Source organism: Chelonia mydas, chromosome 25 (genome assembly GCF_015237465.2).
Source record: "Chelonia mydas isolate rCheMyd1 chromosome 25, rCheMyd1.pri.v2, whole genome shotgun sequence".
Taxonomy (NCBI): domain Eukaryota; kingdom Metazoa; phylum Chordata; order Testudines; family Cheloniidae; genus Chelonia; species Chelonia mydas.
In genome coordinates, this window is record NC_057858.1 from 11,286,652 (window position 1) to 11,300,126 (window position 13,475).

Sequence of the window (13,475 nt, forward strand, 5' to 3'; positions counted from 1 at the left end):
AGCATTGCCAGGGTCCAGGGGGGCATGGGAAGCAGAGCATAAGGACAACAGCCCTGAGGCTGCTCTAGCATGCACCAGGAGCCAAGAAGTGCCTTGAACAACCCCAGAACTCAGGGAGTGCAGAGATGGCTGAAAGCCACCTTAAAAACACCCTGCAGCCCTGCCCCAAGCACAGGAATGGAGGAACTGAGACTCAAACCCACAACCCAGCCATACCTCATCGGGGCAGGGACAGAGCTAGCAACATGAAACACGCATGCATACCAGCTGATCCTTCCTTTCCCAGTAGTCACCCTATAGCCTCACTATCCAGAGCACCTCCTTCTTGCAAGACCCAGTGTTGCAGCCCCTCTGCCTCTCCCTCCTCCTCTGGCGGTCTGTGCGGTGACCTGGCTCTCCAGCCGGGTCACACGAAAAGTCCCACGCCTTCTGGGGGAACAACGTCCAAACTCCAACTCTTCCAGGCTCAATCCTCCACAGACACTTCATCCCTCTCCAATGATCTGCCAAGGTCTTCTTCCCTGACCCTCAGGGCTTCTTCCCTGCAATCTCCTCTCCCAGGCCTGCTTTAGGAGTGGCCTTGTCCCCAGCTGCCTCACCCTTCAGGACTGTCCCAGGGCACAAGCTCCTTCCTGTAGGCCCCTCTGCGGTTCCTTTCCCAGAGAGCAGAAATCCCCAGCTACCTCTCTCCTAGGTCTTCGCTCTCTCGTGCCCTACAAGTTTGGTTCTCCCCACACTGGCTCTAATCCTTAATTACCTGTCTCCCCTCCAGGGGCCACAGAATGGGTTAATTGGGCCCGATCTTGCAAGGTGTGGCTTGCCCTCTCTCCGCTTTGCTGTCAGCAAGAATGGACCCAGGAAACTGTCAGACTAGGTTGGCTCTGCCTCCTACCTCTGATAGCGGCAAGTACCAAGATGCTTTAGAGGAAGGTGCAAGAACCCTGCTGCTGCAGGATAACCTGCCCGGGGACTTATCTGCTGAGTGACCACAGTCAGAATTTCCTTATGCCACGAAGCATGAGGGTTTATATCCCCCTCTCGGTTATTTCTAACATTTACTATTGTAACCCTAGATTTCCCGTACCAGTGGCTCTAATCCCTCTTTTCATATCGCTGAACTGTTGGCTTCACGGTGCAGCAATGGAGTTTCACAGGCTAATCGTACCTGTCGGCATGCGCAGGGTGGCCAGGCAGGACCTCTCAGGACCTGCTCACAAAGTGAGGCCCTCACTCAGCCACTCAGCAGGTGCAGTTAGACAAAGATTTTGTAAGATAATCTAATGTCTTGGGCGCCACAAACCATGTTGCTTCTAGGAAACGAGAGGGGCGGGGGGGTGGTATTGTGGTTGAGGCACTGGGCTGGGCTGCAGGGGCGTGATTAATATTGGTTTGTGTTACTGTAGCACCTAGGAGCCGTAGTTGTGAACCAGGACCCCCCTGTTCTAGGCACTGGACAAGCACAGAACAAAAAGACAGTCCCTGCCCCAAGGTTTGATTCCCTCCTCTGCCACTGATGTCCTCTGTGACCTTGGACAAGTCACTTCATCTCTCTGGGCCTGAGTTCCCATCTGTAAAATCGGGGGGGGGAGGGGGGGAATAAATACATTATACAAATAAAGCTTGTAAAGCGCTCTGGCACTAGGGGCCAGGTAAGTATAATAAATAGGGGGATGTTCAAAAGCACAAAGGGTGATTTGGTGCCTGTCTCCCACTGAAACTGAGCAGGAGTTGGGGCGTAATTCTCCTTGGTGTCTTTGGAAATTTCCCCTCTAATCTCTCCTGGCTTCAGTTCCTATCTGGAAAACGGGGCTAATTAAACCCCCAGGGGAAAACTCATCTCAAAGAGAGAAATCCGGCCCCCCTACAAACAGCGGTCACAACCCATTTTTCCCCTCCCCACTTAAAAAAAACAAAAGTCAAACCTCTAAAAACAAAACAAGAAAAGAGGAATCAAGCTGCTGTTGTCTCTCTCTCTGCACATTTGCCTTGCCCTGTGAAGTGTCTGCAGGTTAGCCTGACACGCCAATCAGGAAATAAGTCAGTATCACATGCCTCAGCCCTGACAGTTAAGCGGGGAGCTAATGTGGTTGAACTGCTAAGGGAGTTGAGCCTGAGCTGGGCAGGCTGCAGCTACACAGGGGCATCTACGCCAGGCCAGGAATCAAGCCGTGGTGGATGGAAACAGAGAGAAAGAGAAAGTGAACCCCAGCGGGGAGCGAAGAGACTGGGGATCGCCTGGGGTGGGACGCAAGAAAGATCTTGCTCTACCTTTGGGAAAGATGTTTTCAAGGAAGAAACGCGAGTTAATGAAAACTCCCTCCATATCTAAGAAGACCAGGGCAGGAAGCCCCATACCGCAAACCCCATCTGTAAGTAACGCTGCATCCTCTTCCCTCTGCTCAATGCAAATGTGAAAGGCTAGATGCAATGGGAGGGAGGGTGGCTCTGAAAATTACCAACTTTTAGGGCAGTGGTGGGAGGAGGGGGTGGGGGGGGAAGATACCTTAGGCAATAGTTTATCTGTATGGAAGCTGGCTTTGAAAAGGAGAGAAGATATGATTAAGGGGGGTGGGGGATGAAAGAAATTAAGCAGCAGCAGCAGCAGCGTTGGGGAACGAAGCGAGGGAAATGATTATTAATGGGAGAAAGGATTTGGCATTCGCGTCTATGGAAGGCAACTTTGCAGCATGAGATCAATGAGGGAATGAGATCAAAGCCGGAGAAGGAGGAAGACAGGAGCTCATCTTTATTTATGCTACAGAGAACAGAAATCAGAGTTTGGGGGGGGCTATCTGGGGTCAGCTTCCTCCTGCGAGCTAGGGTCAGCTCTGGAAGGAGGGAGCAAAGGGGGACGGACAGGAGCGTGTGGATGTTTTTTAAACAAGCTACACGGGGTTCCAAAGCAGGCAAAAAGGGAAGCTCCCAGCTTCATCTTCCTGCGGCTTTGGAAACAACTGTGGTTGAGACACACACCCTGACCCACCTCAGCCCCTCCTTAGAAAGAGACTCAATTTAAAATACAGATTCTCTGAAGAAGGAATGGGGTGGGTCCCAAAGCCGTCGAAAACTGTCCAGCAGCTTCTTAAAAGGCAGTGGCTCTGTTTGCTCCTCCTTCCCCATCCTTCTTTCTGGGCCAGTTCTTGGGGGTTTGTGGATGGGTCCAGCCCATAGGCCCCTTGTGTGTAAGATCAGAGGATGCTGAGCAAACACACAACTGGGAAGAACAGCTACAGCCCGTACTCTGTTGAGCTCAGGAGAATGGCAAAGAAACACGGCTCACATGAGCATGCCCTGGACTCCCTCTCCTACAAACCAAAGGTGTGGCTGAAGGTAGGTGGGAACCCAGGGTCAAATTCTGCCTTCTGCTTCTGTCCATGCAACTCCACCCAGGGGGCAACAGGGAAACAGGTGGAATCCAGCCCCATGATTTCAACTAGAACCCCTCCGGCCTCCTAGCCAAGCCTGTGAGGCATAATAAAGCTGCCACCAGACAGGGAACGTATCACCCTGCAGTTGCCAAAGCCCATGGAGCCAGTAGCTTGTAACACCAGAGGGGGCTGCCTGGTGTTATCATGTCTCGCTCCTGGATAGGGGTTCGCAGGGGTCTGGAGATTCCTCTTGGCTCAGTTTGCCTGTCGTTTATCCTTCTGGGATCTTGGAACTCACAGTCCCCGCCAGCCTCCTGGGGGTTCATTTCTCATTTTTTGTCTCTAATTGAGCCTCGTGCGAAGGTCGGTGCCAGGGTTTGAGAGAGAAGGGCCCTATTTATCCACCGAGCAGCCAGAGCAAAGGCAGCAGAAGCTTCCCCACAGCCCTGCCCTGGAGGGACCATCTCTAGGGGAGAGGGGAGGACAGCCCGCAGGCTCATCCAGTTCCTGGGCTCGTGGCTGACACTGCCACCACGAGGCCCAGTCGCTACCAGCTGGGGTGGGTTTTGTCACGCTTGCTGAGAACTGGGCTGAGACCCACCTGACCCATTTCACGCCCAGGCTGCCGAACAGCCGTCTGATAGGAACTACTGAAAGTGGCATGGATCTGAATCACTGGCTTAGAGGTGGAAGACGCCACCAAGTCCCTGAGCCATGCTGTCCCTTATGGGTGGCTCTAGAAGATCCTTGATCATATAGTGGTCTCATGGGGCTCTCCTAGGTAACTCCTGCTTTCCTTTTGTGTTGTGCTAAATAATGCGCCTTTGGCCAGAGAGAAGACATCCGCCGTTGCTGGCTGCTCAGCTAGGCTGGCTGGTCCTTTCCTTTCTGTAATTGAAACTGTTTTTGTTATCAGCCATGGTTTCTGATGCAACTCTACCCACAAACCAGACATGGTTGGCAGGGAATGGCTCATGGGTCTCCAGTCCACAGCGATGCCCTCCTATGGCTTCTATGTTTATTACAGCCTTCTGTCACTGGCTTTGAAAGACCAGGTGTCTTCCCAGTACAGACACACTGACGGGGTATTTCATATGCAAAACCTGTAGAATAGGAAATGCCAGATAAAAGATGTAAGGGAAACGTATCAAGCCAAATTCTCCATTTACACGTACTAGATTCCCTGGAAGTCAATGGGACTGCATAGGAAGAACTCAAAGTTGTCTCTGGCCCATCACAAGCTCTTCCTCCAGCACCTACACACATTAGAACTGAGTTGTCCTGCATTTGATCTGAAATCCCCTGTGGGAAGCCAACAAATCTTCTTTGAGTTGGGAATGGAAAAGCTCCCGTGGGGATCAGGATGTTGAACCATCACGTGGTGACACTGTGTCACAACAATGCCACATCGCGTTACATCGCAGCATGGTGTCTTCATCACAGTGTGAAATCATGGCAAATCACCTACGGGGAACACTCTAGCCTGGAGGCAATGTCTGTCCTCTTGCACACCCAGTTGTGCCCGGGAGTTGGAGAACATAGTCTGAACTCTCGGCTTCTCCATTATCTCCTGGCTTTGGCCAGTTTGCACCAGCCATGCTCTTTAATGGCATTTGTGCATGATTACAATACAGTGTCACATACTCCGGTTCCTAGGCCAGACCCAAAGCCAAGGTGGAGGAAAGTACTCCAAATCCATGAACAGAATAACCTGCTCTATGTCGACGTTGGCACTGGGCGTCCCATGGAACCCCGTGTGACATACAATGACCTACTGTCAACCCACCTGGTAGAGGACAACCCAGTATAATATAAAGTGGTATAGGGTGCTCAATACTGTAATTCCACATGGCAAAAGGAGCCCCGGTGCAGAGAGAGACACCAGAAGAGACAGTGGAGGAGAGATGACCAGTAACTGATCTAAGCCAGGTTTCAGAGTAACAGCCGTGTTAGTCTGTATTCGCAAAAAGAAAAGGAGTACTTGTGGCACCTTAGAGACTAACTAATTTATTTGAGCATAAGCTTTCATGAGCTACAGCTCACTTCATCGGATGCATACTGTGGAAAATACAGATGTTTTTTCATGGTCTGTGTGTATAAATACATCTTCTGTATTTTCCACAGTATGCATCCGATGAAGTGAGCTGTAGCTCACGAAAACTTATGCTCAAATAAATTGGTTAGTCTCTAAGGTGCCACAAGTCCTCCTTTTGATATAAGCCAGGCAGCCAGCAGGGACATGGAAGAACCCAGCTCAGTGATCAGAGAGAAAAGTCTGTGGTTTCCGAGTTGATGACTGATGCTTGTGAAAGGTCCAGCAGCAAGGGCTGGTTACGTGTTGAAAGTCTTGGGGGAAGGTCTTAGGCAACTGAGACTGTGAAGGCCATATTGTATTTTCACCCCTGTGGGACTTTGCTTCTTGAGTTCCTGTGGGTGTTTCCAGTGGTGCAGGGGCTGAGCTTATAAAGCTCCGTGCCTGGCTGTCGCTGTGTGGTACAGAGCAGTGGATCAAGGCCGCAAGTGGATCAGTACCTCAGGGTCTGGCCTAGTGGCACTCTATAAATCGAGAACTCTTGGGAACCTCATCCCAGTCTGGGCAGCCCCTCCAGAAGGGAGATGCTGGGACAGACAGTGACCTGCGAGCATCCCTAAATTATAGCCAGTGTTTCTACAAATGCTTCCTACAGCGCCTCCTGCTGGGAGGGCTGGATCAGAAGCAGCTGGGAGCTGTGCTCTAGCAGGGCTTTCCCAGCTTGTTCAGCCAGTGATACTCAGAGCATGGCTTACGAGCTGCGTGCGGCTCTTGAATGTGTCTCCTGCAGCTCTGTGCAGCAAGCAATATTCAAACACAGCGAGATTTAATTATTAACCAATCAGGATGCTTTGATGATGTTATTAACCAATTAAGTTAACTTATTTTCTGTGAGAATAATATCTATAAATATTTCCCCTGCCATACTATCTAAATAGGAATAGTTCGATAGACAACGGAACACTGAATTCACACTCCTGTGGCTCTTTCGGGTAACGTTGATCGCTGGTTTGGCTCCTGAAGGTCTGAGTAGCCCGGTATTAGTGTTAGTGGGATCAAGACTGTCTTGTTCCAAGAATTTTGCAATCATTTTGTTGTATCGAAATTGTAATTCATCTTTGTTCAGTCATTTTGTGGTCTCAGGGGGGTCTACCCGCACTGTTGACCTGAATTCTTACTGGTGTCACCGGGACTTCCACACACAGGGCAAAGAATGCAGCTCTTATAGCTCTGAGAGGTGAATCATTTAAACCTGCCAACTTTTATTCGCAATTCAGTCATTTTCCTCTCCCCAGCTGAGTCACTCACTGTCTTCATCTTCGGAGACTGTCCCTCAATTGCTGGAGGAAATGTTCCTTCAATTCCTTAAGCCTTTTCTTGTTACAAAATGCAAACTCTGTAGCTGTTAATTGATGATAAGACCATGATCTCATTTACCCTGGTGAAAATGCAGAGTAACCCCTCCGGTTTCAGTGCACGAGTTACACCAGGGTTCCTGGAATCAGAATCTGGCCCATTAACCCATTAAATCTCATCGCATCCTTGTAAAAAGTTCCTAAATGGGGAAACTGAGGCACAGAGAGTTTTTTTTTTTAAGTGACTTACTCGAGGTCACAAAAATAGTCAGCAGCAGAGCTAGGAAGTCCTGACTCCCAGTGCCCTTCTGTAACAACTACCCATAGTCCAATCTCAGGGCTAGGGATAGAACCCAGGAGTCCTGTTGCCCAGCCCTCCCGTTTGCCTTACCCACTAGACCCCACTCCTCTTCTAGAGTGGAGCTAGAACCCAAAAGTCCTGACTCCCTGTCCCCTGCTCTCACCCTTGCACTCCCTCCCCTAATTAAGATGAAGGTTCATAAGTGTGAGGACAGCCTTGGCAACCCCTGTGGGGCTGGTTCCTCCCCACTGGCTCTGGGAGGGTTGGAAGCCCCTTCCCTCTTGCCCATTACATGCTCACGCATGTTCTTGTCCCATCAGGAGCTGCCCCGGAAGGACTGCCTGGAAGCGCCGAGTTCCAGCCTGGTGGACCTGTCCATGTCCAGCTCCAAGCTCAGCAGTAGCCCCAGCACAGTGGGCACACTCAAGCGCCCCACCAGCCTGAGCCGGCATGCCAGCGCTGCTGGCTTCCCTCTGTCCCCTGCGGGCACCCGGGGCATCACCAAGGGACAGAAGACCCCTGCCTCTTACAGCCCCATCGACAGCGGGGAGGGGACTTTCATTGATGTGGAGGACATCTCGCAGCTCCTGGCCGACGTGGCCCGGTTTGCCGAGGGTTTGGAGAAGCTGAGAGACGTGGTCCTCAGAGACGGTAAGTGCCCATGACCACCTGGGCCCTCCTGCTCCCAAGGGGACTTGTGGAATGTAAAGACCTGGACAGGGGTTTCCATCGTGTCTGGTAATGAATGGGGCAGAGTAAGGTGGGATAGAATGGAAGGCCCCAAGGGGCTCCCCGGCTCTGAAAGGGACCCTTGTGTCCAGGCAGGCCAGCAGAAGGCAGCCTAGGGCAGAGAAATAGCCAGGAGCCTCGGATTTTCAGCCACAGCCTCTGATTTCTGGATGCTTCCATTTTGGGGGGCCTAATTTTGAGCCACCCTGGGACAGATTTCCCAGAGGTGCTGGGCCCTGGCAGCACCCAGTGACCTCAGTTGGCGCTAAGCCCCTCAGACAATAAGGCCCAGGACTGAGAATGTGCCCCATAGAACAGGCCCTCAAAATCAGAGAAGGCTTTGAAAATCAGGGCATCGCCCTGTTTGCACGGGGGGCTGGCAGAGGGGACACTGGCTGATTTGCCTTTGGCAACAGGACCCTGCAGCCAGCACTTACCCATCCCATAGAAACTGGCCCATGGGTTTGGTGGCCTTGTGCATGCATTGGGGCTGATCCATGCCATGCTCTGGCCTCCTGGATCTGACGTCAGCACTGGTCTTGTGCTCTGCTGCTCCCTGCGCCAGTCACCCAGCTATGAATCACACACACGGGTCATGGCTGCCGGTGGCTGGCGTGCTGGAAACGCTGGACCCCCCTCCCAGATGCTTGAGCTTGATTCACCCTCCAGAGTGCTGGGGATTGAGGAAGAAGATTCTGCAGGGTGGGAGAGGACAGGCTGTTTGCAGTGCATGGGCATCAAACCCTCCGGGAGTCCCTGTGCTCACAGGGGATAACGTCACAGAAATAATCCCAATGAGATCTCGCCTCCTCAGTGCCAGGCAGCCTGCCTCTCCCCCTCGAGCCTGGGCAATCCCACACAGGCATGCCAGTGGTGTCAGAGAGTGGATCTGTGCAGGGGACTGCCGGGAAGCAGGAGCTCTGGCATTCTAATCCTGGCTCTGACACTGAGCCCCTGAACATGCCATTTTCCTGCTCTGTGCCTTAGTTTCCTCAGTAATATTACTCACTTACCTACTTCCCATGCATGTTGGAGGATTAATGACCTTAACAGACTGGAAATGGAAAGGGTTATCCAAGTGCTATGTAATAGTATCCCTGTTCCAGACTTGGGAGATCCCAAAGCACTTGGCAAAAGTTACAAACTGATCACACCGAGCTAGGGACAAAATCCTAGTCTCCACCCCACGCCGAGAGAGGTGGTGTTCTAGCAATGCAGGCTGGGAGCCAGCAGCTGCCATTCTCCTCTGCACTTTGTGTCATCATGTAGCCCTGTGCAAAGGGGCCGTCAGATGTTCTCAGAGCAGACTTCTCTGCTCCCTCACACTGGTGGGAACGTGAAACAACCCCACCGGGCCTGATTCTCCTCTCACAGACGTAAGCGTAAACCAGGAGCAATTCCACTGAGCTGGCCAGAAAGCTGGGGCAAGGAGAATCAGAAACACTTGCAGCAAAACGGGGGTGACGCTGACCTACCTTCTGGGGCTCATGGTTGGCTCAACGAACCCCCACTGCATAGTGCTAACTAGGAAGGTATCCTGGACTCATCCCGCACAGAGAACTCCCAGCTCCTCAGCTGATGTCAATGAGCCCAGCCCCACTGAAATCAATGGAGTCTCATCCCTGCCTGGGGTGAATGACCCCCACTCCACTGAACCCGCTGCGCTCAGGCGTGTCATGTGATTCAAGCTCCGCCGGGGGGATTGGGCGGGAGGAACTGTGGCCCAGCAGTGGAGCATAGCCAGGGGCCCTGGGATGTGTGATTTTTAATATCCTGGGAATGCCCCTCAGCTGCTCTCCCTAGCCAGCTGCACTGATTCTGCTGGCAATTGTACTGGTCATTTCGCCTCCATAGATTATGGGTGGGGGCATAATCTAGCCCCAGCCAGCGTGAGCCAAAACTTCTAATTGCTCATCTGATCTCCAGAGACCATGTCACTCCTCAGTGGATGCAGCCACCTCTGGGGTGGAAGGGACAAAGGCAGGCTGGTCCCAGCAGAGTGGGGGAGGGGGCAGAGCGGTGTCTGAGGCAGCTGTGAAGAGGAGAAGGGGGGAGGGAGCAGAGAGCAAATAGGCTAGAAAAGCAGCAGGCAGGGTCAGGCAGCACCTGCCGTTGAGAGTGGCAATGGGCAAAGGGAAGGGAAGGGAAGGGGGGTGAGAGTGCTCCCCCCCACTGGCAAGTCCGTGGCACTGATTGGACACCTGCCTCCAAAGATGCTTGGCTATGTGGGGGCGGGGAGCTCCCAGGAGGAAAAGGCTGTACACGGGGGTGATTCCCCAGACGAGGGGGTCCCCTATGGATCGGGCAGCGGCATGCTGGGAGGTGGTGGAGTCACCCAGAGTGGGAGAGCAGAAAGCCAGGCCCTGCAGCGCCCTGGGGGGATCCGGGTCCGACCTCCCCACGGTGGCCCTGCAACTGCTTTGCTCCAGCCTTTCCTTTTGGCCCTGGAGCTGAGCAGCGGCAGCTGCCATGCAAGGCGAGGAAGAGGGGTAAGAGGCTGAGCAGGGGAGGGGGATCTGGGACAGGATAACATGACTTCCTGCCTGCAAGCTATTTTCATCTGCCTGCCTTTCCTGTTTACTGCGGCGCCAGCGATGGCTGGTGGCACCCAGATAAAGCCCTTGGAGTGGCACTGGGCACATGCCTGGCCTCTCCCCGAGCCCCATTCGCCCCTGGGAACGAACCTGGGTTCCCAAAGGGCCGCTGAAAGCGGCTCTCTTCTTTACCAGGAGGCCAGGCTGGGAGTGGGAAGTGGCCCTGCAGTCTCTGCCCTATCCCTTTAAGAGCCTTCTCTCTCTGTAGGAGACAAAGGAAACTGTATATTTCCCGCACCCCTGGCTAGGGTGGGGCCCAGCTGGGGGTCACATGATGACTTGTTTTTTCACTGCCAGCCATGCAAACATGTTGACGCGGTCCCTGTTCCAGTGGAAAACACCATCGCGAGGCCCCAGTGTGTAACATGGGGCGGGAGTCTCCACAGGGAGGGGGCGCGGTGACCCAGATTCAATTCTGAAAGGAGTGGGGAGGAACCTTGGGCCCAGGTCTCTCTCACCAAGGTTTGATTTTGGACCCCATTTCCAGATGAAAGTCCACCTTGAAGTGTGGCTCACCTTGCATCCCCTGCTCAGCCAGCCCTGGTCACAACTGAATAAGGGTGCTTATGGCACTTGGATCCTGGCACGGTGGTTGGAGTGGGAGCCCGGTTCTGCATTGGGTCAGTGGGAGAAAAAAAATCCATGGGCCAAACTCCATGGAGCTACACCCGTTTATACGAGCTGTGAATCTGACTTGTTAGGTTATCGGTCTGGGGGAGCGGGGATGGGGGATGGAAGGCGAAGGTCAAGTAGCCTTTGCAGAGTTACAGAGTAACAGCCGTGTTAGTCTGTATTCGCAAAAAGAAAAGGAGGACTTGTGGCACCTTAGAGACTAACCAATTTATTTGAGCATAAGCTTTCGTGAGCTACAGCTCACTTCATCGGATGTATACTGCATCCGATGAAGTGAGCTGTAGCTCACGAAAGCTTATGCTCAAATAAATTGGTTAGTCTCTAAGGTGCCCCAAGTACTCCTTTTCTTTTTGCAGAGTTAGAAACTGGGATTTCCATTCTGCAAGAAATGCCAACATTTTCGTGGGGAGGGGAAATTGTTCTGAAACAGAAGGACATTTCAAAATTTCCTGCAAAACGAAATCTCCCCCCCCGCCCCAATTGATTTGCGTCAATTGAGCTGTTTTGGTTGGATTTTGACGTTTAGGTTTTTTTAATAATCTAATATAAACTCCTCAATGAAAACCCATTTCAAAATGAAAATGTCAGAATGTTTCATTTTGATTCCCCCATCCCAGGCAATGAAATTAAGTCGAAATTGACGCATTCCAGCCGAAACGTTTGATTTAAACAAAACGGCAACATGTTCCGTCAGGAGATTTTCAACCAGCTCTACACCCATGAGAGGGGGTGAAGGAAGGGAGAGAGACTGGGCTCAGGGGGACTCCGTGCGGGTTCTGGAGGAAGACTGATGATGCTGAGGCAGGATCTGGGTGTGCATGAAGGGATGCAGCAATGGTTTTAGGGGATCGCACCATTTTGGTGGATCCAGCCCTCCCATTACATCTCTTTGTCCATCCCTGCTCAGCTGTGACACAGATCCCAGTCCTGTCCCTGTCCCCAGCCCAACACGGCCCTTCCCAGCCCCTCTGGCCTCTCTGCTTTCCATTCCGGACATAGCCTGGAAATGTAAGAGGAGACAGAGAATGCATAGGAAATCCCTTCCACCCTGACACTGAGATAGGGGGCTGGGACGGAGGGTTTGCCCACTCACAGCCATCACTTTTACACGAGGCTCCCTCTCTCCCTTCCTGCTCTTGTGGATTTCTCTCCAAAGAAGGCTGCGCCATCCAGTCCCAGAGTCCCAGACGCTGGGCTTAGTCCCTGGGCTTGTCAGTGCTGAGGTCACCCCATCTCCTAGCATCCAGGATTGGATTAAAGGGATCAGCCAGTCTAGACCTCACACCCCTTCCTTTCCTTCCACCCCCCTTATTTAAGGCCTGCTTCCCGACCTCCTAGCAGCGCTGCTCATTCAGGGGAAATGCAGCCGCCCCGTGCCCATGGCAATGCAGCTCGTAGAGAGCCCCGCATAGGCACATGTTCTCACCGGGGACAAAGTCTGCTCTCAGTTCACCTGTATAAACCGGAGTGAGGTCAGTGGAGTTCCTTTGGATTTACACTGATGTAACAGAGCAAAATCTCAATGCAGAGAGCAGGCTGATAACAGTAACAATACTGCTCACATATCCCCTTTCATTCAGGGATCTCAGAGGTAGGAAAGCATGAATAATCCTGTGTTACAGATGGGGAAACTGAGGCACGGAGAAGGGACAGTGACATGCTCAAGGTCTTTTAGTTGCGGAACTAGGGAAGGAACCCAGGAATCCTGACTCCCATTCCCTGCTGCTCTAATTGATCAAACTCCATTCCAAAGCAGAGAATGGAACCCAGGATTTCTAAGTCCGGGTCCACTGCTCTAACCACTAGATCAGATCACATTCCCCTGTCAGAGCTGGGAAGAGAACTGGCTTTGTGTCACTCATGCTACACCTCTGTGCCTGGCACCTGAAGGAAAAGAAATGTATATGTTTTCACCTGGACATGCTGATAGCTTCCGGCGCCCCAAGGGCAGAATTCTACTGCACCTTCTCAGTCTGCGATCACAGGGCTGAGGGGGCAGAAACAAGGGATGCTGGTTGGCAGCTTTATCTGGAGAGTCGCAGAAGGGGCTGGTTTCCTGGGGAAACTCCCAATATCCAACTTCCTTTCTTGCCAGTAAACAAACTTCCCAAGGACCCTGGAGCCAGTTCCCGTGCTCAAAGAGTGAGCTGGGGTGCATGTACGGAGAGCAGCCTGCTTATTTGCTGCATCTCCGATGGGTGGCTGAAAAAATCCACCCAGCAATTATCCTAAATTATAGCAATAATGGAAATTTGGCTGAGCAGGGAGGAGGCAACAAGAAGCCACTGGGTCCCTCCAGGCTGCGTGGCAGGGAGTTCACATCCGGGCAGGGAATGAAAGGAAAGGAAATGAGGAGGAAATTCTCAAACTGCTTTCAAGGGAAACCCGCCACCGAGGAAAAATCACTGGGGTCAAACTCCTCCCATCTCCCTCCTGCTGTCCCAGTCACACCACAGCCAGACA

General features: G+C 52.4%; 1 protein-coding gene across 2 annotated transcripts in view; it reads left to right on the plus strand.

Annotated features, from left to right (window-relative positions):
* The first annotated feature begins 1,928 nt into the window (after positions 1–1,928).
* Positions 1,929–13,475, plus strand: part of ARHGAP45 (Rho GTPase activating protein 45) — a 44,510-nt gene continuing 32,963 nt past the window's right edge. The window contains exons 1-2 of one of the 2 annotated variants that reach the window (XM_037885627.2): positions 1,929–2,369; positions 7,377–7,707. In XM_037885627.2, the coding sequence (XP_037741555.1) occupies positions 2,280–2,369; positions 7,377–7,707 (421 nt within the window). In that variant the 5' untranslated portion in view covers positions 1,929–2,279. Of the gene's footprint in view, positions 2,370–2,403; positions 3,331–7,376; positions 7,708–13,475 lie in introns of those variants that run through there. The other variant, XM_037885626.2, reaches the window with a different exon arrangement.